The sequence below is a fragment of the Coenobita brevimanus genome, chromosome 50, assembly GCF_032717465.1.
Source record: "Coenobita brevimanus isolate Jiangsu-jjx chromosome 50, ASM3271746v2, whole genome shotgun sequence".
NCBI classification, from domain to species: Eukaryota; Metazoa; Arthropoda; class Malacostraca; order Decapoda; family Coenobitidae; genus Coenobita; species Coenobita brevimanus.
Genome location: NC_137003.1, coordinates 53,794,827 through 53,819,314, shown reverse-complemented (window position 1 = coordinate 53,819,314; position 24,488 = coordinate 53,794,827). Strand labels below are relative to the sequence as shown.

Sequence of the window (24,488 nt, the reverse complement as noted above, 5' to 3'; positions counted from 1 at the left end):
TTTCCCCCAGCCAGCTCGGATCATGGTGGACACTGATAGAGGGATTGATAACGCAAGAAACATACCAGTGCTGGAAGACTTAAAAGCACTGACCGAGAGGGAGAAGGAAATTGAAACGAGAGAGAGAGAGAGAGAGAGAGAGAGAGAGAGACAGACAGACAGACAGACAGACAGAGCACAACTTAAGAATAAAACGTGAAATACCGGATTAAAAACAAATATATATACATGTGTACACAATCAAAATAAATAAGAAGCAACACTCAGAGGGCGCATACCTCCACCTAAGCCTAAACCAGACAACGCAGATCACCACCGATCTTACCTGGCTCATGGCCCACATATCCAAAAAATTTCACTAAAATCCATCAATACCTTTTTGAGGTATCATGTGTACAAACAGACAAACGGACAAACAGGGGTGAATATATAACCACCTCCAACTCGTTGGCGAAGGTAATCAATATATGAGTAATATGTAATCTATTATTATGATGTACACATGTAGGTTTAATATATGCTACCTCTCAATATATATACATACACATATGTGTGTGTGTGTGTGTGTGTGTGTGTGTGTGTGTGTGTGTGTGTGTGTGTGTGTGTGTGTGTGTGTGTGTGTGTGTGTGTGTGTGTGTGTGTGTGCGTGCGCGCGTGCTTGCACGAGATCCAGGTAATATTTAGAGTAATATTACCACACACATATTCTCCCCTTCCCCGGACATTATTTTTTTGTCCTGCAGTTTATATATAGACACGCTGAAGGCAGGACGAGGAGGAGGAGATGGAGGAGGAGGAGGAAGAAGAAAAAAACGGAAGGGAAGGGAGGAAACTTGGACGTGAAGAGGGTGTGGAATCAGCAGGGACGGGAAGAGAGAAGGAGAGATAAAACAATGAAGAGGAGGAAGAAGAAAAGGAAGAAGACGACAAACGCACATCATTCTGGCCACACACAGACGGTTTTCTTCACGTTTAAGGAGACAAAAAATGCAGGAGGTACAGGGGATTATTTTTCAACCCCTTTCAGTAAGCTAAACCGGGTCTCAAGCTGAAAAAAATCGTCTGGAGGTTGCAAAAATACAATGCTAAGGACGTCACCAATAACCCTTTCACGCTCGGAACAACTCTAGCTAATTAACCCCCTGGCAGGTGTATTAAGATTAGTGAGTCAGAGGAGCAACTTTTCCAACAAGCCCCAGACGATTTTATGCAGCTGGGAGTGGGTCGTAGAGGCCTGGGAGTGAAATGGCGTTTGAAATACAGCAGTTTCCCCACTTTCTCCTTTTTATCTCCCCATTATCTCTCCCCTCCCCATTCTCCCCATTTTAGTACTAGTAATGGACCTATTTTTCCTTGATCTGTCTCTTCCTGCCTTTCAAACTGACTTCCTTTATGTCATTCCCTAATTTTCTTCTCATTTCCTTTTTCTATTTTCTTTCCCTTTTCCCTTCGATTCTTCTTTCCTTACCGTCTTTCTTTGCAATTTCCTTTCTTTCTTTTCTCCCTTGCTTCCTTCCTTCTTCCCTTTCCTCCTCCCTTCTTCCCTCTCTTCCTTCCGTCTTCCCTTCCTCCCATTGTTCTCTACTTTATCCCTGTGTTCTTTTTCAATCCGTGTGTACGTCTCTCTCTCTCTCTCTCTCTCCATTTCTTCCTGTGCTTTCTTCTTCCTGCTTCCTCCTGTCCTTCTCCTCCTCTCCCTACCGCCTTCCATGTCCTTTTCCTAATTATCCCTTACCACTTCCTTCTTCCTCCCTCTCTCCTCTCCACCCTCTCTTCTCCCTATTTATTTGTGTGCCTGCCCCCTTCCTTCCTTCTTTCTTTCTTTCCTTCCTTCTTTCCCTCCTTCCTTCCCTCGTTCTCCCTTCCTTCTTCCTATGTCTTGTCTGAGTTCTCCCTCCCTCCCCTCCTTGCCTTCTCCCTTCTCTCCCTCCACCTGCCTTTCATTCTCTCTTCCCTTCTCCCTTCCTCCTTCAATTTCTTTTTCTCTCTTCTTTCTCCCTGCCTCCTTCCTTGCACCTTATTCTTCCTTCCTTCACTCTCCTTCCTTCTGCCTTATCTCCTTCACTTTTTCCATTTCTTCCTTTTTTCTTCAATTTCCTTTCTTTTCCCTCTTCCATCATTTTCCCATCTTCCTTTCTACTCCCTTCCCCCTCCCTCCATTCCTCCTTTTCTCTCCCTTCTCTCTTCGTTCTCCTACTTCCCTCCCTCCCTCCTTTCTTCTACACTTTCCACTTTCATTCTTCCTTCTCCCTTTCTTCTCGCTCCCTTCCTCCCCGCTGCTCCCTGTCTCCATGTGTGTGTGTGTGTGTGTGTGTGTGTGTGTGTGTGTGTGTGTGTGCGCGTGAGGGTGAATAATCAGGTAATGGGTAGAAGGTACAGATTTAGCCATAAGGTTACTGTACTCTATGTTACGGGAGGCGAAGAAGGAAGAAGAACAAGACAGAAGGAAGAAGAACAAGACAGAAGGAAGGAAGGAATGAAGGAACGGCGGGAAGGACGGAGGGGAGGAGGGGAAAAGGGTGAGGAAGAAATGAAGAAAAAGGAAAAAAAATACCGTTTACAAGAAAATAAGTAAATTCACATATATTACACATGTATATACTATATATATTATACATATCATATATATACTATATACTGTATATATATATATCATATATATTGTATATATCATATTTATATTACACACACACACACACACACACACACACACACACACACACACACACATATATATATATATATATATATATATATATATATATATATATATATATACTGTACAGAGAGAGAGAGAGAGAGGGGGGGGAAGCAGAGGGAGGAAGGGAGGAGAGGGAGGAAGGAAGGAGAGGGAGTAAAGATGGAGAAGAAGAAGAAGGAGAGGGAGGAAGGAGAGGGAGGAAGGACAACGAGGGAGGGGAGGGAGGGAGGGAGGAAGGGAGAGAGACTGGAGGGAGGAAGGACAACGAGGGAGGGGAGGGAGGGAGGGAGGAAGGGAGAGAGACTGGACACGCAAAAAGCTAGTTCCTTCAAGTTATATATAGATTTCCTCCCTAGCCTCCCTTTCTCCTTCCTGTCCCTCCCTACCCTCCCTTTCTTTCTCTCCTGTCCCTCCCCTTATTTCTTACCTTCCTCTTTTCCCTTCCCCTTTTCTCCTCCCTTTCTCCTCTATTCCACCTGAACAAGGGGGGCATACAGTACAACATCGAACTTTTAATATAAACATCAAAATCGAAAAAGCAAAATAAACTAGAAAATAAATAAACAGATAAATAAATAAATAGGTTAATAGCAGGAACCAAAGTCAACCTAAATCTACGCGAGGCAAATAACCCTTTCAGTCCCATGACGGATTTTTTTTATTTTTTTTTTGCAGTTAATGGTTACCTCCAGACGATGCCATTCTCTCTCTCTCTCTCTCTCTCTCTCTCTCTCTCTCTCTCTCTCTCTCCGTGAGATAATGATGGTGAAGGTGATGAAGAAACTTATGCCAAGAAATTATGTTGGTTCAGAGGAAGACCATCAATAAGTAGCCGACCAGTCAACGTATTAAAAGAGAGAGAGAGAGAGAGAGAGAGAGAGAGAGAGAGAGAGAGAGAGAGAGAGAGAGAGAGAGAGGAAACTGGAAATTACAGTTAAGGTGAAAATAACGATACACAGACGAACATAACACACAAGGACTGATCCAAATAAATAGTGAAAAGATAATAATACAGACAATACATACTTTACGATTTATCACTCATGTTAAATTACAGGAATGGTTATAAATTACTGGACAACTTTTGGGGGTTTAACAACATGAAGTTTGTGTATTTCTTCTTCAGTACGGTTATTAACATCTTATAACACGCTAAATTGCCCTCCAGTATGTTACACTGTGATAATAATAATAATAATAATAATAATAATAATAATCACCATCACCACCATCATTATTACCATCATCATCACCACCATCATCATCATCATTCAAATTACTCGTACGTACAGGTTGAAAGTTTAGCCTATCTTTTTTCCTTTCTCCACTCAGACTTACTCTCACTAACCCCGTCCTACCCATTCCCAGCAACTGTGTTTTATCGTCTCTTTTTCTTGTCTTCCGTGAACCTCTTCTCCCTCTTGTCTTCCGTGAGCCTGTTCCCCTCCCTCTTGTCTTCCGTGAGTCTCCTCCCTTCTCTCTTGTCTTCCGTGAGTCCCTTCCCTTCCCTTCATATCAAGTTTGCTACCCATTTATCTTTTTGATGCATCTATTACCACTTCCACGAAACATAAGCATATATATAGCTCATTATCGCCCTTCATGACAAATAAAGATCATGGGGAGATAACCACAGTACCCTTCCCTCCCTTCCTCTCAATCTCCCTTTCTCCTAGACTCTCCCATTCTCACCTTTCTTCCTTATCCCGTCTGTTTCTCTCCTCTGTTTACTCCCTTCCCTCCTCTCCCATCATCCCCTTTTTCCAGAACCCCCTCATCTTCTCCCCTCTTCTTTCTCCCCTCTCCTCTTTTCCCTTTCCCCCTCTCCTCCCTCCTCTCTCGCCCTCCCTTTTCCCCCCCACCCCTTCCTCCTGCACCTCATCACCCCTAGAAATGTGTTAGCAATAAATATCGTGGTATTGAACAGTTTTAAACCAAAGGACCAGGTGTGCGTGGGATATAATGAACACAGCTCCGGCCTACCTGAAGACAGAGGTAAATTGTTCAGAGGCTTACTTCCGCTGACTCTCTCTCTCTCTCTCTCTCTCTCTCTCTCTCTCAGCTAGGTACAGAAGAAAGAGAGAGAGAGAGAGAGAGAGAGAGAGGCGAAAAGTAAGAGGAAAGAATGCGCGAAATTAAGCAAGAATAAAAGAATAAAAAAAGTAAAGAGGAAAGGAGAAAATAGCCAGGGAAAGTAAGAACGAAAGAAAAGAAGGAAATCTGGGAAAGGAGAGAGTGAGAGGGGGGGGAGAGAGTGAGAGGGGGGGGGTAGAGAGGGGGTAGGGGAGGGGGAGGGGAAACTGGGTAACAGAGGGAACAATGGGAAAAGTTGTCATTAGACCAGAGATGTAAGAAGATGGGTAAGCAAGTACGTAGGTAGGTAGGTAGGCAGGTAAGTAGGTTGGAAGGTAGATAGGTAGGCAAGAAGAGGGGGAAGAAAGTGGCCAGGTGATGGGAAAAGGTGAGGTTGAGAGTTAGGCGTTAAACAGAGGTACACAAACTACATATCCCTTATTCTCACAATGAAAGTAAAAAAGGAAAAAAAACATGAGCAATATGAACGCAGTAAGCACGCGATGCCCTCACTCACCTGGCCCCACAGGTAATACAGGTAACAATGAACCAACAAGGACCATCTCAACCTACCACAGCCACAGGTAATATGCGTTAGGGGAAATAATAATAATAAAAAAAAGCTCTAAAATACAAGACGGAGATTTCATAAGAACCTTAATGTATAATTACGGTATTTTGTATGAATAATCGATCGTTGCTAATTAATCTTTACGTGATCACTGACAAAGCTAGCACCTGTAGGCCCGGATATCTAATGGCAGCCCGCTGGTGTTGCAATACCGTAGTAGCCTATGTCCTATCCAGCTCAGCCAGGCTCGTATATCATCGTCATATTAACCAACCCTTTTCCCGAACAAAAGATGGCATGAGAAAAGATCCTGAAGTAGGGAAAGAGAAAGTACAAAAGTGTGTGTGTGTGTGTGTGTGTGTGTGTGTGTGTGTGTGTGTGTGTGTGTGTGTGTGTGTGTGTGTGTGTGTGTGTGTGTGTGTGTGTGTGTAAATATATATATAAAGAAAGGGCGGGGTAAGAGGAGTGAAAAAGCAAAAATAATTGGATTAACGAGCAGGGCAAGAAGGATTACGAGGAAGCGATAAAGAAATGACCTTATTCTTCATCTCTTCTTCCCTGTCTTCTCTCCTCCTCCTCCTGTTTTCCTCCACCTCTTCCTCTGCTCCTTCCTCCTCCTTCCTCCATTATTGCCTTCCTATACCTCGCCATTATTTCTTATCCTTCTTTTTCTGTCTTACTGTTTTTATTCTTTTCCTTAATTTCATCCCTTCACTGTTTTCCTTCTTTCCTTTCTTCTCTCCCTTTTTATTCCTCTTCTCCCTCTTTTCTTTCCTTTTCCCTATCTCCTCTTTTTACTGTTCCTTCCTTCACCTTCGTCTCTCCCGTCCCTTTCTCCTTCTCTCCCAATCACCTCCTCTTTTTTTTCCTCTCCCTTTCCCTCTATCCTCTTCCTTCCCCCAACTTCCTCCATCTGTCTTTCTCTCCTCCTTTTCTTTCTCCCTCCATCTTTTTGCTGTCTTCCTCCTCCTCTTCCTTCTCTTCCTCCCTGTCCCTCCAATCTCTTCCTTCCCACTCACTTCATCCTTTCCTCCCTCCCTCTGTCTCCCTCCTCGTCCTCTCTCTCATTACCCGACCGACAATAAAGAAAACGAAAAAGAAATAGTACGCCAATAAAAAGACAACAGGAAGGTAAAGAGATTATAATTTAACCCTTTCAACCCTACGGCACTATTTTTTGGACGTGGGAGCATCTTTAGAACCGGCCCTGCCCGCCTGTCTCTCACTAACAATTATCGGAAACGAGGCACTACACTCCCGTAGACTAGAGCGATTTTGGTAAAGCTCATCTTAGGGCCCTGAAGGTTCCGCATCTAGCAATTAATTCCGTCTTTGCTAAACTGCTATCTCCTGGCGATTTTATTCATCTTCTATTAATCCCTTCACTTCCGGCCGCCTGTCATACACTGAATAAAATCGTCTGGAGACACCAAAAAATTATGCATGTCCTCGGGCTGAAGGGATTAAAATATTCCTTCACTACATAATTTCCTTTTTTTTCTTCTTGATAAAACGAGATAGAATGTAATTATTTTCCTTACCGAGCTGTGCATATCTTACCCTCTAATTATACTTCTCCTCTAATTACACCTCCCCCACAACAACTACATCTATAATATATTCCTACTGGAGTCCCATTATTGTAGCTCTATCCCTCTTCCTCCCCCCCCCCTCTTCCTTCCCTTCCTCCCTCTCCCTCTAATCTCTTCCTTCCCACCCACTTCATCCTTTCCTCCTGGAGCTAACATTCAGTAAATAACCATGTATAATTATCTACTGTTTATACGTCCCAATTATCCTTTATTACAAGTTCAGTACGACAATTACTAGATTTTATTCTCAGCTTAATAGGCCTAGTAATTTTCTATTTTTACTGATTACCTTTGAATTATTTTTACTGCAAATAAGTTTCAGCGTATTTCCTATAATTTCTTTACTACAACGATTACTGTTTTACTCTATCTATCTATCTATCTATCTACCTATCTATTGCCAGACGTCTTAATCCCGTAAGGGGTGGCCACAAACAAATCGCCTCCATGTCCCCCTTTCCCCCCTGCCATTTTGCGCTGAGGAAACTAACCCCTTCAGTACCACGACGTCTTAAATCAGTCTTGCCATCACCACACGTCTTCATCTGAACTTAGGAAGGATCTTGAAGAATAAAGGAATTAATGGAGACTGTATATCTAACCCTTCCAGCTCAAAATAAAATAAAGTAAAACTAAAATAAGTCACCCAGCGAAACTAAATCACCTCAATAACGGTAAGAAGAAACGAAAAAGCCAATACGTGGTCAGGGTAATAATGTTAATATACTTCTCGAACAATTAACCACATAATCATTTTTCATCCCTCACAATAAATATTTTGTCTACATTAATAAAAACCCCTTCAAAAAAATTATACTTTTTTTCTTTTGGCTAAGTACAGACCTCATCAACATAAGTAATCCTGATCATTTAAATCTATATATATAACTTCAATAACTAACTCATTTTTTTTATTCCTTATACACAAAAATTACAACATTGCTTCTCCTTTAATTAGATTTCCTTTCAATACGGCCCTCCTCCACAAAATCCAAAGCCCCAAGCTCTCCCCTGCCCCAGCCTAGGATTAAACTCGCGTCCTTCCAATTGGTACTAAAATATCCAACCACTTGACCAATATCTGATGGATCTGTGCGTGATGACTATGAGATTATTAAGTCTTTTTATTCTCTCTCTCTCTCTCTCTCTCTCTCCCCACTTTTTTTTTCCTTTTCCATCTTTCCTCCTCTTCCTTGCTTCCCTTCTTTCCTCTCCAACCCTACTTCTTTTCCTCCTCCCTCCGTCCCTTCCCCTCCCCTCCCCTCCCCCTAACAATAGCCACAAGGACCCCTGATAAAAATAACTTCTTAACTATTATTAATTTCCACGCCCCTCCAGCCACTCGCTCCCTCCCTCCCTCTTAAGTGGAGAGAGAGAGAGAGAGAGAGAGAGAGAGAGAGAGAGAGAGAGAGTGGGCAAGGAAGGAAGGACGGAAACGATAAGGAAGTATACGGGTAAACTCACACCTTCACGGATACACAGAACGTCCACACCTTACACTACCAAGGAGGTGCTCTCTCTCTCTCTCAAATGTCAATACTGATAAACTGGCCAATTCATTCTGATCCATCCAATCTCGTCCTCTTCCTCCTCCTCCTCCTCGTATCGCCACCACAATATACATACAATATTGCCTAATACTATTCACCCGCATACTCGGTTTCCTTCTGTTTTTCCTCCTCCTCCTCTTCCTCCTCCTCCTTCTCTCAAACACGGATTATTCGCCGACATTTTCATTCTGCTCCATTCTATCCTCTCTCTCTCTCTCTCTCTCTCTCTCTCTCTCTCTCTCTCTCTCTCTCTCTCTCATGCAATCATTCACTCTCTCTCATTTAATCAGTCAGTTAGTCAACCAACCAACCAAACACTCTGTGTGTGTGTGTGTGTGTGTGTGTGTGTGTGTGTGTGTGTGTGTGTGTGTGTGTGTGTGTGTGTGTGTGTCCATCTATCTATTTATCAATCAATCTATCTACCCACCAGACACAAACACACTCCTGCCAACTCTGCACACAATGGGCAACTCTCATACACGGTTTGCAGTCCTACATCGTCCTGGGAAAAGATCGTTTGTTGGCTTAGCTAGTCTTGTTCGTCCTAGGATTAGAGAGAGATCGAAGAGATAGATGAAGGAAGGAAAAAAAAAAGAGAAACGGAGGAAAGAGGGAGGAAGGGGAATATGGTGGAGAGAGAGAGAGAGAGAGAGAGAGAGAGAGAATGACCGCATGGGGGGAAAACTCATGAAGTAAAACATGGGGTAGAAAAGAACAAGGAAATGAAAATAAAAGACAAAAATAAAGAGAAAATAATAAGGATATGAAATGGTAAAGAAAATTTAATGATTAATTTTTTAAAGATATATACGTATTTCTGTCTTATATTCAATCTAGCATCTGTCGACTTTATCCATCGGAGTTAAATTTTACCTACGAATAAAAGAGTTAAAAACTATCCCTTTTAATAATAATAATAATAATAATAATAATAACTAGAACACCGTAAAATTATCCACGGGCAATTTTAATAAAGAAAAGCTTCCCACAACCATTGCCTAATAGAAGCCAAGCTATAAAGGGACATTGAGGTCAAGGTCACTGATCTTGTGCATGTCAACCTAGGTCATCACAATCTATAAGTCCACCAAGTTTGGAGGCTCTAGCTTTGATCCTTCATGGAAAATTAGGTGACATGCGAGATATCCGGAAAAGTCCTAATTTTTCTACCCAAGACGATCTCGGAGAAAAATTATCCGATCTGGACCAGGCTATACCTGTATCAAGCACTGCGTTTTGGTCATGTTCCAGGAATAAGCTATCAGGGTTTCAGTCCTCTAACTTAACTGGTTCTTGAGCTTAAGTTTTTTTTTTTTTTTAATTATTATTAGTATTATTTTTTCAGGATCCTATCACGGTTCCGGTAGTTAAATCAGGATGATATTTGGTCAGATGAAGCGGCTTGCTAGTACTACAATATGGCAGAGAATGAAGGATGTAGCTCAAAGGGTATGCGAATGGCAGCAATTTACATCATCCCTAAAATAAAAATAATTTTGACATAAACAAGAAAACTTCCCACAAGGATGAGGTAAGTTTTAAAAACCTAACCTTAGTAAAACAATAAAAATAAAGCAGGCTACTCACATCGGCACCCAGAACACACAACACCAACATACCTGAAAACAGAAGACACACTGTTAATTCCAATATATTCATCAACATCTTAGCCACAAATCCCATAAGGAAAATTCCTGGTATCAACAACCATCATAAATCCATGTATATATTCAACAACTTCATTCTAAATCGTATCAAAAATACTCGCGGTAAACTAAAGAAACATCATACATACAGTAAATATACATTCATCACCATTTTAACCCTAAATCCTACTATGAATATTCCCGCTATAAAAAAGAAACACTGAATACATATACACTCATTTATATCTTAATCTTATATCCTAGTTTGGTAAATGAGTCAAGCTTTCCCCCCCCCAAAAAAAAAAAACCCACAAACATAATTTATTCATTCATCATCCTTCACTCTACAGTATACAGTATATTTCCACTAAAAATACACATCACACAAACAGAAACAAACACACAATCACCGGAACTTATTTTTATCCTCCTTGAGACATCTTGGGTGAGCCGATTTAGCTCTCGGGAGACTTTAACCCTTTCACGTCAACATCTTATTTTACTCTTCCTATCCCGGGACGATTTTACTCAGCTTAGGAGAGATTTGGGGGGGGGGGTTGATAGAGCTTTCATTGACCCCTATTGGTCTCCACTACTGATGAATAAAATCGTCTGGAGGCAGCAGGAATAAACCCCGACAGAATAAGTCGCTTGCTTCGAAGGGTTAAGGAACGAACTTTGACCCCTTGGATTTCGGTGACCTATTTTATGTTTTATTCTTTTTTTAATTCTTGCTGCCTCCAGACGATTTTTTATTCCGGGGGGGTTTGATAGGACCTTCATCAACCCCTTCACTACTAGAAGATCCTCACAGGCCGAATAAAATCGTCTGGTAGTAGCCCCAACAGTGAATTACACGTCATCGCAGTGAAGGGTTTAAATAATCGTATTTAAGGGGTTGATGGCAACTACCCCTGTCGTTCGAGACCTTTCCTGAGCTGAATGAAATCGTCTGAGGGTAGTGAGAGTTAATTTTAAAACGCTATCGTACTGAAGGGGTTAATGGAGACTTTAACCCTTTCAATATGTGATCTTTAATATCAAACTCACGATTATTAATATCAAACGTACTAACAATCGTCTTTAGGCAGCAAAACTAACATTCCCCAGCTGAACAAAACCGTCTGGAAGTGGTAGGAATTAAATAGAAAAATGTCACCAAAACTAAGTTCTACATTGAACAATAACCGTCTGGAAATGGCAAGAAAAAAAGAAAAGGTCGCGAAAACTAACACTAAGCCGAACAAAATCGTCTGAATAGTAAAGAATCCCCCTAAATTAAAGCGACTGAACATTACTCCTGCCACCATCAAACCCCCCCGCATCAAGGGTAGGCCGGAGCCTGAATAACAATAGGGCTTTTCTAGGACTGCTTTACATACCTGACACACACCTGCTTACTATCCTTGTCACACACACACACCTGGCCTCTAGAATGGCACCTTTGCATCTGTCTCATGTACCTACACACCTGTGGTTTTATCTACAGGTGTGTTTCCCGTATTTTCTTTTTTCCATTTTCTCGGTGCATTACTCCATGATTTTATGTGGGGTGATGATGATGATGATGATGATGATGATGATGATGGACACTTTTTCTCTGGATCTGCCATACTTTTTCTTGCATCTGCCTTAGCCTACACATGTCCTCAAAATAATTCACCCTTTACGTAGCCACACCTGTCCAACACACCTGCACCTACCTGTAAGTTCCACCCAGGTGTAGACAGCACTTCAAGGCGAGGTACAAGGGGGGACAAGGTACAAGCCAGACCTGCTGCAAGTACCGTCTCCTCCATGTTGACACTTGTGGTGGTTGTGGTAGTGGTGGGATTGTGAGGGGTTGTGGTGGTGGTGGGAGATTAGCGTTGTGGTAGTGCGTGGTTATGGTTGTACTGGTGGCTGTTGCGGTAGTAGTTGTAATAATTCACGGGGATGTGGTGGTAGGTAGGGGCTATGATTATTGTGGTAGCTGTGGTAGTTATGGGTAGTTACTATATTATCTACTTAATCATAAATATCACAGTGGTGGCAAAAATGTTGGTTATGGTGGTAGTTGTGGTTGCTCAGATGTTGATAGTAGCTGTAGTAGTGGTAGTGGTTGTGGCGGTGGTTGCCTGATGTTGGTAATGGTTGTAGGTACCAAAATTTCACCAACAACAACCACTCAACGATGGTGGTAGCAGCGACAACTATGACAATGGTGGTAGTTGTGGTAGACAGTAGTAATGCCAGTAGATAAAACTCACAGACACAGTAGTAGTAATAGTAGTAGTAGTATACGGTAGAAATAGACTCAGTAGGTGCCTCACTATCACCCACATCACATTTACCTCCACTGATGATGGTGATGGTGACAAATGAAATACCATCACCATCTTCACTTTCTCAAACACATTCGTCACTTTCTTAATCTCTTCCTGTTCCATTTAATTTCATTTTCTCACTCATTTTCAACTAATGCTTTTCTGTTATTCTTTTTCTTTATCTCACGGCAGTTCCATTATTTTGTCACTTAATATACGACCTAATTATGAAAAGAAAATAAGAATTAAGATTTACTTAGTCTTTGCCTTCTTAAATCAAATCATTGGTTTATTTTATTGCCCTCTCAAGACGATTTTACTCAGCTAAGGAAGGATAGCTAATAAAAGCCGCAGTTCACTTGGGGTATATCCAATCCCTCTGGTTTTACGTCTCTCCTAAGCTGAATAAAATCGTCTGGAGGTAACATGAACTGAAAAAAAATCGGTGTGTGTGTGTGTGTGTGTGTGTGTGTGTAAGGAATAGGTACATCTGTCACCCAATCAACCCCAGGAAAACGTTTTAAAATCCACTACTGCTGCCTAGACGATTTTATTCCACTTTTTTCAGACGATTTTTTTGCAGTTTTTTTTTACAGGTGTCTGGGAGTAAAAGGGGGTTTATCAAGTCTACAGTCTAAACCCTCCCACGGGCAAAACAAACCCCTGAAATGAAGAAAATCGTCTGGTGGCAGCACGAATATAGTGAGAAAAAGTGGGAAAAAAAAAAAGTGAAAATCCATCATTACAGGGACGAAATGAAAATAAACTTGGGTCAGAATAAACAGTTTTTTTTTATATTCGTTTGTTCTGAAATAATTGTGAATGATATTAAATGTAAATATGAAGGATTAATGGATGAATAGGGTGGCTGGTTTCAGTTCCATGTACAAGTAAATAAATGATAAGATAAAGAGTGTTAAGTGCTCTCTCTCTCTCTCTCTCTCTCTCTCTCTCTCTCTCTCTCACATACACACTCAGAAACAAATACACATCCTCTCTCTCTCTCTCTCTAACACCAGAGCATTTTATTTAACCGGGATTACTGACAGCAATTACTACTGGATCATACCCACAATCTATCCCGGAATAACACAAGAGCAGACTAATCCCCACGAAGAGAGAGAGAGAGAGAGAGAAAAAAAAAATGTGTGTGTGTGTGTGTGTGTGTGTGTGTGTGTGTGTGTGTGTGTGTGTGTGTGTGTGTGTGTGTGTGTGTGTGTGTGTGTGCAAGCGCACATCAGTAAGGCTGCGTGTGTGTTTACAAATTGAAAATCAATTCCTGTCAATATGTGTGTACCAGTATGTGTATGTGTGTGTAAATCATTCTGCATGTGCGTATGACAATGAATGTACGTCAACCGGGCTCGTAGTCAGTCATATCAGGATGACATGGTTCTAACTTATGTGTGAGTTTATATGCGTGTATGTGTGTACGTATGTGTCCTGTATACAAGAGCGTGTACATACAATCATTACCTCTGCTACTGGATAGATTAGGGATAGACAAGTGTGTGTATATGTATGTATGTATGTATGTATATATGTATCCCCTTGTATGTGCGTGTGGGTACAGGTGTGTGCATAACAAAATTGCAATTGGAAATATTTATATATATCAAGTTTCTGTGTGTGTGTGTGTGTGTGTGTGTGTGTGTGTGTGTGTGTGTGTGTGTGTGTGTGTGTGTGTGTGTGTAAAATAAGTACACGTGAAAATCTAACATGAAGCATAACTCGCTAAGAAAAAAAAAAAGCAGCGTGGAATATTGAGTTTTCCTGTATGGCTTTCAAGACATCTTCCCTGAGGATGTCTTGAAGTAATACACAAAAGCTTATTATTCCATCTTGCTTTTTTCCTCGAGAGATATGAGGCACAACTGCAGTCTTTGGAACCACGCAATATAAATCAATACACAGCAGGCAAAATAACGAGAGAGAGAGAGAGAGAGAGAGAGAGAGATACAAGGAAAAGTTAGTTTCTCAAAGACCTTGAATATTTCGTATTTATTTAAGAATGCATATCCAAATTACAATCATTGCTGTGTGAGTAAGGTTCTTTTATTTATTATTTACTGCTCCACTGTAGTGCTCTCAACAACATCCACGGGGTATCTGTTCCATGTGAAGTTAAATCTTTTCAGTTTCAGCTTCCAATCACAGTTGAGTGCTGAGTTGGTGCTGACACTAAATAACTTTTCATTGTAAAGACTGTCAAGCCTATTCCGCATTTTAAACACATCAATGAGCTGCTTTTGTAGTCTATGAGATTCTAATGTAAATAATCCCTGAGCCCTCAAGCGATCGTGATAACTCAAGTCTCTTGATGGATGGAATAAATTTTGTACCTCAAGCCTGGACTCGCAAACAGATGTCTTTCCTAACTGCAGGTGAGCAGAACTGTACAGCGCAACCCAGAAGCGGCTGTACAGGAGTAATAAAGTGTAAGAACGATCTCTTTTTTTTCCTATAACAAAACTAGCTCTGGATGTACCCGACCAACTGCAGGACCTTTTTCTCTACTCTGATGCAGTGTCTGGAATACTCTGTGCCACTACCAATCAATACACCCAAGTTCTTTCCCAAATCAGTCATCCTCAGAGTCCTCCCCAACAATTCTCCAAGTTCAACAGGATTTGCCGTGTCTCAGACCATTCCCTTAACCCACACAAGTCTGCCTGGAGTTTTTCAGCCCCGTCACGACTGCTCACATGTGTTCCAAGTTTGATGCCATCTGCAAACTTTGAGATAACACTTAACAGGCCAACATCTGTGTCATTGATATAAATAATGAACAGGAGTGGACCAAGGACTGACCTATGAAGAACTCTAGAACTGATTGAATCCCACTCAGAAGGAATTCCACAGATCATTATTTGCAGTCTCCCATCCGACAGCAAGTTTTCCATCTCCGAGTGTAACCTCCCTACAACTTTAGAATGTGTGGTACTTTGTCGAATGCCTTTTGAAAGTCTAAGTAAAGGAGGTCTACGGCTTCATTCCTGCCATAGTCACTAAATATTAAGTGGGAAAAAAATCAAGCAAGTAGGTTAGGCATGATCTACGACGCCTGAACCCACGCTGGGAGTCCAAGATCAAGCTGTAATTTTCCAGTTGTTCGACTATCCTATCAACAATCATTCCTCCTAACAGTTTAATTATGATACAAGTAAGGTCGACGGTAATTCCCAGGACATTAATGATCTCCCCGCTTAAAGATTGGGGTCACATCTCCTAGTTTCCAGACTTGTATTAAGTTCCCTGTTTCCTGCGACTTATTGATGATTAGTGCAGGTAAAGGTCACGTGCCACTTTAACAACTCTTGGAAGGATTTTACCTGGAGAGAGAGAGAGAGAGAGAGAGAGAGAGAGAGAGAGAGGAGCAAGAAGTGTCACTGAAGCAGAGGGGAAAAAACAGAGTAAGGAGATAAAAGAGAAAGAAGGGAGAAAGAAAAAAGACAGCAAAACAAGCGACACGGGAAGAGAGGTTACAAAAAAGAGCAGTGAGAGAGAGGAAGAGAGAGAGAGAGAGGGTTTGGGGGGGGGGGTTAGAAGGGTTGATGTGGATTGGCTCAAGTCTCTCTCCCTCGACTGAGCAGGTGATCAAGGGAGAAGTGTTTGGGTCTGTTCGGAGAAGCAGGAGGAGGAGGAGGAGGAGGAGAACAACAACTACAAAAGGGCTCTCATCCGTTCCGCATAGGGGAGGGGGGGAGGGGGAGAATACTAGGAAACAAGAGAGAAGCAAAACAGGTATTGAGGAAATATTAATATGATCGTAAAAAAAAAAATAATAATAATAATAATAATAATAATAATAATAACAAAAATAATAATAATGATGACGATGACTTTGACCATGAAAATGATGATGATGATGATGGAGGAGGAGGAGGAGGAGGACGAGGACAAGCAAGAGGAGGAAATATTAAAACAGACAGTAAACCAAGACGCAAATATGAAAAACAAAGCGGAAGAGGAAGAAGGCGAAAACTACAATAATATCTAGAGAAACGTGTTCTGGCGCAGGTCAGTTCTTGGGAGGAGGAGGAGGAAGAAGAGGAAGAACGGGGAAGAGGAAGAGAAGGAAGGGGATGATATCGAAGAGCAAAAGGAAGAGGATAAGATGGCAGCAACAGAGAGAGAGAGAGAGAGATAGGGGGGGATGGAGGGGTCTTTGTCCAGCCTCCCAAAACAGCCAGCTTGCCTTTTCATAGAGAGGGGGCATTGATTGGAGGGGGGGAGAGAAATGGGGGGGAGAAAATGAGAGATATGGAGGAGAGAAACTGAGGAAAATGGGGATAGAAACAGAGATAAGGGAAAGTGACAGGAAATGGGGAGAAACAGAGAGAAATGGGGGAAAGAGATAAATGGGGAGAGAAAGTGTGAGAAACTGAGGAGAGACAGAAATGGGAAGAGAAAGTGAAAGAAATGGGGGACAAAGTAAGAGAAGTAGGTGAGAGAAATTGAGAAATGGGGAAGAGAAAGAGAGAAAAGAGGGAAAGTGAGAGGGAAAAGGAGAGAACTAGGAAAGAGAGGGTAAAAAAAAGAGGAAAGAGAGAGAGTATAATGAGGAGGGAGAGCAATGAGGAGAGAAAATGGAGAGGGGAAAGGAGGCGAAACAGAGGAGAGAGAGGAAAGGGAGAAAGAGGAGAGGAGAGGGAAAAAAAAAGGGCGAAGAGGAGAGAAGTGGAAGAGAGAGAAAAAAAAAAGTGGAGAAATAGTGCAGGAAAAAAGACGAGAGAAGAAAGTAGAGAGAGAAAAGGGAGAGAGAGAGAGAAGGGAGACGAAGACAAGAAATGGAGATGACGAGGGAAGAGATAATGGTGTTAACTGAAAAGAGAAAGAGAGATGGGAGAGGAGAGCAATGGAAAAAGGAGAGGAGAAGAGAAAGAAAGACAGAGGGAAAATGGAAAAGAGGAGATGAAAGGAAGAGGAGAGGAAGAGGAGAAAGGGGAGTAGAGTGTTACGAGAGAGAGAGGATGAAGGAAGAGGAAGGGAAGAAAGGGTGAGAAAAAGGGAAGAGGAAGGAAGAGAGAGGGAGAGGATGGAAGAAAAATAAGGGAGAAGGGAATGAAAGGGAGAGTAAGATTATGAGGGAAGAGGAGAGAGAGAGAGAGAGAATCAATGCAGAGGTATGACACATGAGGAATATTGGTCTATCCTCCTCCCTCACTCTGTATTTCTCGATACTTCTCCACCACCACCCAACTTTCATAGGCCTACATTTCATCCCCCCCCTCTCTCTCTCTCTCTCTCTCTTTCTCAATACATACATTTCACCCAACATCGACTTCAATATATTCCTCCTCGTCTCTCTCACTCTCTCTATTCTCTCTCTCTCTCTCTCTCTCTCTCTCTCTCTCTCTCTCTCTCTCTCTCCTCCACCTACCTATTATCTATCCATCCATCTATCTATTTCTTTCTGTCTATCTCTACAGTACCTTTCCTTGTCTGACTGCTTATCTACCTACCTTCGCATCTCGCTTCCTTCCCACCCACCTCCCTCCCTCCCTCCCTCCCCACCTACCTACCTACCTACCTTTCCGCCTGCCTCATACCTCAGCGGGGTTAGGCAGCCACATTTTTGGTCCCTGCCTACTCCCATGAACCAGGCTATGTAGGGCACTAAGCTGGCTCGAAGGAAATTTAGCTCTGACTCACTCGCTCAACACACGGATTTGAGAGAGAGAGAGAGAGAGATAGGTCAATTTTCCTAGCCTTCTCCCCACCACCCTCACGTAATTCCCATCTCCCCTCTCTCAATCTCCCCTCCCTCCCTCACTGTAACTTCTCCCTCACACTCTCCCCTCCCTCCTCTACCTCTCCTCTTCCCCATCCTCCTTTACTTCTTCCCCTCCCTCTCTATCTCTCCCTCCCTTCCCTCCGTTTTTTTTCTCTTACTCCCCTCTCCCTCTCTCCCTCCCATCCCTCTCTTCCTCCGGTTTTTCATCTCTTATTCTCCCCATCCTCTCTCTTTCTCCCCCTCCTCCCCTTTAGTCTCCCCTCTTCTCCCCTCCTTCCTCCCCACTTTGGATTCCCCTGTCTTTGATCTTTCCCCTTCTCCATCCACTTTCTCTCTTTCATTATTTTTCCTCCCTCTCTCTCTCTCTCTCTCCCTCTCTCTCTCTCCCATGTGACTTGTAGACATCGTCCACAAAAAGGTCAACTCAAAAGTCATCAATTTTGCACACCAGGAAGTTCGCAATATACCTGGTCGCAAAAAAATAAAATAAATAAATAAATAAAGTAGGCTTATTAAGTCAGCATAATGAGTTCGCAAAATAGGAGTTCGCAAAATAAGAGTTCGCAAAAATATGAATGCGGAAAAAATAAGGTAACAATTAGGTTCGCAATTATAACATTAAAATCTGTGTTCGCAAAAATGAAAGTTCGCAAAATTCACTATTCGCAAAAACACGAGTCCCACAAATTTAACTACACATAACAGAAAGGAAAAAAAAAAAACTTTACAAAATAACTATGGAAATTTTTGCGTCTGACATTATTAAATTTCGCAAGTAATAAAATAAATAAATAAAAAATAATAAATGAAAATGAGGATAAGAAATAAATGTTCGCAAAGTGGAAGTTCGCAAAAATACGGTACACTTCGCAACACATCAGTTAATTAGCAAAACACGTGTACGCAAAACAGGTGTGTGAGCCAAAGTTTGCGAACGTGAGAATATGTAAAAACCTAAGTATAGAAAATAAAGTTAGCAAATATATACGTACTCAAAAATGAAAGAGCAAAAAAAAAAGATGTTCAAGAAAAGCAAAATTCGAAATATAAAGTCAAGAAAAATGATCAGAAAAAAATTGAGTCTCCATCTCCCTCCCCCCCCTCCAAAAAAAAAAGGTAATCGCACTAAGGTAACCAAAATAATCGTATACTACAGTGGAATAATTAAAAAATAATAATTGCAACCAGGTATGAAAATTCCAAAAATATTCACACCTGAGGTAGTTGAAGAAAAAAAGTGAAAAACATGGAAAAAATAATTATAGGGCTAATAGGTAATAATAATAATAATAATAATAATAATAATAATAATAAACCTACATTCCAGCTCAATTAAGACGCAAATTAAGGTTCTGAAATAGTGTAAACGAACTTATGACCACCGCAAAATCGACACTATCCATTCCTGGTTTCGCTTCATCAACGAAATATACAGCTTTTTTGTCTTACTTTTTTCTTTAATCTCTCTCTCTCTCTCTCTCTCTCTCTCTCGCTTTTTTGGGGGGGCAGGTATCAATTAGAGGTGCGCTAATGAAGAGATAACGAGCCAAAAGGAAAAAGTGAGGTCTTGCCTGGAGTAGAACAATCTCTCTCTCTCTCTCTCTCTCTCTCTCTCTCTCTCTCATCGCTTCCCTGATTATTTGGCAGAAAAGTTGGATCATAATTTTTCGCGCGTCACATATCCAACCCTGACTCTCTCTCTCTCTCTCTCTCTCTCAATTCACTAATTCTCCCCAACCCTTCTCCTCTCTATCACCATCTCCTCTCCCTTCCGCCCCACTCCCTGGTTCTCCTCCCTTCTCCTACCCCTCCTTCCTTCCTCTTCCTTCTCCCCTTCCCTCTCCCTCTATTTTTCTTCTCCCCACATCCTCCTCTCCCTCTCCACTCCCCCACCCCTCTGATTCCTCCCTTCTACCCACCCCTCTCCCCTCCCTATTCCTCCTCTCTCTCTCTCTCTGACTCTTCTCTTCTCTTCCCCCTTCCTACTCCCTCTCTCCCCCCTCCCCCTCCCCTGAGCTGCGTGAGGATATTTTTGTACGCTGAGGGATGTGCAAAAGTTCATGTGTAAAAAATCAGCGTTTGAAACCGAGCGTGCGCGAAATGTGTGTGTGTGTGTGTGTGTGTGTGTGTGTGTGTGTGTGTGTGTGTGTGTGTGTGTGTGTGTGTGTGTGAATGATGATGATGACAATGACGATAACATCAAAAACCCTCTCCATATAAACAGACTTTTATTCCTACCGTATTTAATGCCCTTCTAAAAAAAAAAAAAAAAAAAACGAAAAGGCACTCAAAATTTTGGAAGTCAAGATTATTAAATGTTACATGAATAAAAGTTCGTCATGTGCGTGTGACTGCCTATGTGCACGAAGCTGTGTGTACGGAAAAGTATGTGCGTGTGGGTGATGTGTACTGAAAGAAATGGGTGGTGGTGGTGGAGACAGCGGTGGTGATAGTGAGGGGGATAGTGGTGGTGGTGAAAATGGTGGTGGTGGTGGTGGTGAGGGGAACTGTAGTGGTGGTGGTAGTGATGGTAGGTGGTGGTCGTGGTAGTAAATATGAATATAGTGGTGGTGGTGGTGGTGGTTAGTGGTGAATATGATCGTGGTGGGTGTGGTAATGCAGACGCTCACACACACACACACACACACACACACACACACACACACTAATATATATATACTACACACACAAATATATACACATACATAAAACACTGGGTCAAATCTCAGCGTGTGAACGGAATGGGAGGCAGGAGGGAGGGGCAGGGTGAGGGGAAGGGGGAGGGAAGGGGGAAGGGGAGGGGGAGGGAAGGGGGAGGCTTATCTGAAGGGGTGGCATTGATCAGGGAGGTGGAGGGGGGGGAGGGAGGTCAAACTGAGGTTAATCCATCACTTGGGTTGGTAGTAGTTGTGGTAGTGGTGGTTGTTGTGGTAGTGGTGGTGGGTTTGATAAGGGTTGTGCTGATTGTGGTGGTGGTGGGCTAGGTAAAGATGGCGGTGGTTGTGGTAGTGGTCGTAGTTGTGGTGGTTGTGCTAGTGGTAGTGGTCGTGGCAGTAGTTGTGGTGGTTGTGGTAGTGGTGGTAGTTCTGGTGGTAGGCTGAGTAATGGTTGTGGTGGTTATAGTATTGGTGACAGGCTTAGTAACGGTGGTAGAAGTGGTAGTGGTTGTGGTAGTTGTGGTAGGCCAGGTAACGTGGCGGCAGCTGCGGAAGTTGTGGTGGTGGTGGTTGTGGTAGTGGTGGTAGTTATGGTAGCTGTGATGGAAGTTGTGGTAAAATAGGTAACGGTTGTTGTAATTGTGGTAGGTGATGGTAGTTGTTGTGGTAGGTGATGCTGGTTGTTGTGGTAGGTGATGCTGGTTGTTGTGGTAGGTGATGGTGGTAGTTGTGGTAGGTGATGGTGGTAGTTGTGGTAGGTGATGGTAGTTGTGGTAGGTAATGGTGGTAGTTGTGGTAGGTGATGGTGGTAGTTGTGGTAGGTAATGGTGGTAGTTGTGGTAGGTAATGGTGGTAGTTGTGGTGGGTGATGGTGGTAGTTGTGGTAGGTAATGGTGGTAGTTGTGGTAGGTGAGGGTGGTAGCTGTGATAGGCGAGGGTGGTAGTTGTGACAGATGATGGTGGTAATTATGGTAGGTAATGACGGTAATTGTGGTAGGAGTTGGTGGCAGTTGTAGTAGGTGATGGTGGTAGTTGTGGTAGGTGATGATGGTTGTTGTGGTAGGTGATGGTGGTAGTTGTGGCAATACGTCCAGGAACTTTAAATACGAGGGGTGGTGAGGGTGAAGAATGAGGGGAGAGAGGGTGGAGGAGAAGGGGAGATGGGTGGAAGAGAGGGTGGAAGACAGGGAAGAGAAGGGTGGAACGGGGTGGAGAAGAAAGGAAGAGAGGGTTCAAGACTGGGAATAGGAAGGTGGAAGAGTGGTCGGAGGAGAAGAGAAGAGAGGGTGGAAGAGGGAAGAGAAGGTGGAAGGGGGAAGAGACGGTGGAAGAGGGAAGAGAGGGTGGAGGAGGGAAGAGAGGGTGGAGGAGGGAAGATGAGAGGATGGAGGTGAGTAGAAGAGAGGGTGGAGGAGGAAAGATGAGAGGGTGGATGTGGGAGGAGTGGGTGGAAGAGGGAAGAGAGGGTGAGTGAGGAAGAATGGGTGGAGGAAAGGAAGGAAGAGGGTGCTGGAAAGATATGAAAAGCAAAGAGGAGGGTGGAAGGAAGAGGGTGAAGACGAGAGGGTGGAAGACAGGAATGAGAAGGGTGGAGGAGGGGAAGGATGATGATGCAAGAGAGGGTGGAGAAGGGCGTAGGAGTGAGAGTTGAAGGGGGTGGAGGGGAGGGAGTGGAAGATAGTGGAGGGGAGGGAGTGGAAGAGAGTGGAGGTAGGTGGATGATCAAACACTACCTCAGTCACTTTGAAAAATGCACTGGCAAACACACTCACATACACACACACGTACACACACACATACACACACACGCACACGTACACACATACATGGAAGAACACACGGGATAAAATTAGGCTACACATCACACGCACGCACACACAATTATATACATACGAACAAACATACACACGTACAAAAACATACACAAACACACACACACACACATAACAGAAAAAAGTAAAGAAAGGAAAGAAAAAGAGAAGAAAGACGAAGAAAGACGGGAGAAACGGAGGGACAGATGAGGGAGAAAGGGAGGGAAAGATGAAGAGGGAGAAAGGGAGTGAGGGGGAAGGAAGCTGGTGAGGAAAAAGGAAAGATAACGAAATAAATGAAGGAAAATGAGAGGTAATGAAGAAAATAGGAAAAGACAATTAGGGAGAAGGGAGGAAAAGGTAAGGTGAGGCAAGGAAAGACAACAGGACGAGTAAGCCAACCAGGGAGTAAGAAAAAGGGAGAGTAAGAAAACGAAAATTGGGAGAGTAAGAGAAAGGTAAGAAAAAAGGGAGAGTAAGAAAAAAAGGGAGAGTACGAAGGAAAGTAACAAAATGGGAGAGATAACAAAAAGGGAGAATAAGACAAGGGAGAGCAGAGTGTAAGGGAGAATAAGACAAAAAGGGAGAGTAGAGTGTAAGGGAGAAGGGAGGACCAAATGAGGAAAGGGAAGTTTGTAGGTACCATAAAGGGAAAGAAAGGGAACCGGTTTAGAGAGAGAGAGAGAATTAATGCAAGGAGAGGGAGGGGGGGTGAGCTGTCAGTGGGTGAAAAAAGAGAGGGGGGGGGAGGCTGTTAAAAGAGCAGCAAAAGAAAGTGACAGCTGAGACAGGCGCTGAATAAACCTTCCTTCACTTCCTTCTTTCACTTCCTTCACTCCTTTCCCTTCCTTCCCTTCCTTCTTTCATTTCTTTCCCTTCATTCACGCATTCACTTCTTTCCGTTTCTTCACTTCCTTCTTTCATTTCTTTCACTTCCTTTCATTTCCTTCACTTCATTCACTTCACTCATTTACCTTCACTTCTCTCTCTCACTTTTTCACTTTTTGCACGTCACTTAATTTTTTCACTCCATTCACTTTCATTTTGGTTTTGTGCGTCATTCACTTCTTTAACTCACTTAATTCACTCTTCATTCACTTCTTTCACTCACTTCATTCACTTCTTTCCCCCACGTCATTCACTCCCTTCTCGTTTACTTCATTCTCTTATTTCACTAACTTTATTTTCCTCACTCTACCAATTTCTTCATTCACGTCTTACACTCACTTCATTCACTTCTTTCACTCACTTTAATCACTCTTTCAATGTCTTTCACTCACCTCAGTCATACACCTCTCTCATTCACTTCTTTCACTTTCTATATTCCACTAACTTAACACATTTCACTTCTCGTTACCTGCATACAATTCTTCCACTTCTGATTTCACTCCTTCACCTTTAAGCAACAACAACTACAACAACAAACAGCAACAACGACAAGAGCTGGTAGGTGAGGTGTCCACTATCCACTCACTCAATGTAGTCCATCCCGTAGGTGATTCTTGACCGTGAAAACCCAGATAATTTCCTCAACCCATGAACTCATTTACTACGCTGGGTGGTAACCATATCACGAATACTGGACTCCTGGTGGTGTAGTGGGATAAGTCGCTTCAATCGGCTAATAGAGACAGAAATACAAGGCGTGATTTTGGCTTACTGTTACTACACTGCCGCTCAGGGTAGTGCAACTGGTCTCGCGTGTCTTAATGCGCTGAAATAAGAAGCCTAGCCCAGTGCCCTTACACTCCTATTGGGAGGAGGAGGAGGAGGACGAGGATTAGGAGGAGAGCTTGCGTTGGAGTGTAACCCTGAACTATTTGTGTAAACTGGTTTTTGTTCAC

The 24,488-nt window shown here is 42.7% G+C and overlaps 1 protein-coding gene across 1 annotated transcript in view; it reads right to left on the bottom strand.

Annotated features, from left to right (window-relative positions):
- The window catches only part of LOC145399798 (uncharacterized), a 662,740-nt gene that overhangs the window by 351,681 nt on the left and 286,571 nt on the right, over positions 1-24,488 (bottom strand). Inside the window, exon 3 of the mRNA XM_080272347.1 lies at positions 21,432-21,489. Within this exon, the coding sequence (XP_080128473.1) occupies positions 21,432-21,489 (58 nt within the window). The remainder of the gene's footprint in view (positions 1-21,431; positions 21,490-24,488) is intronic.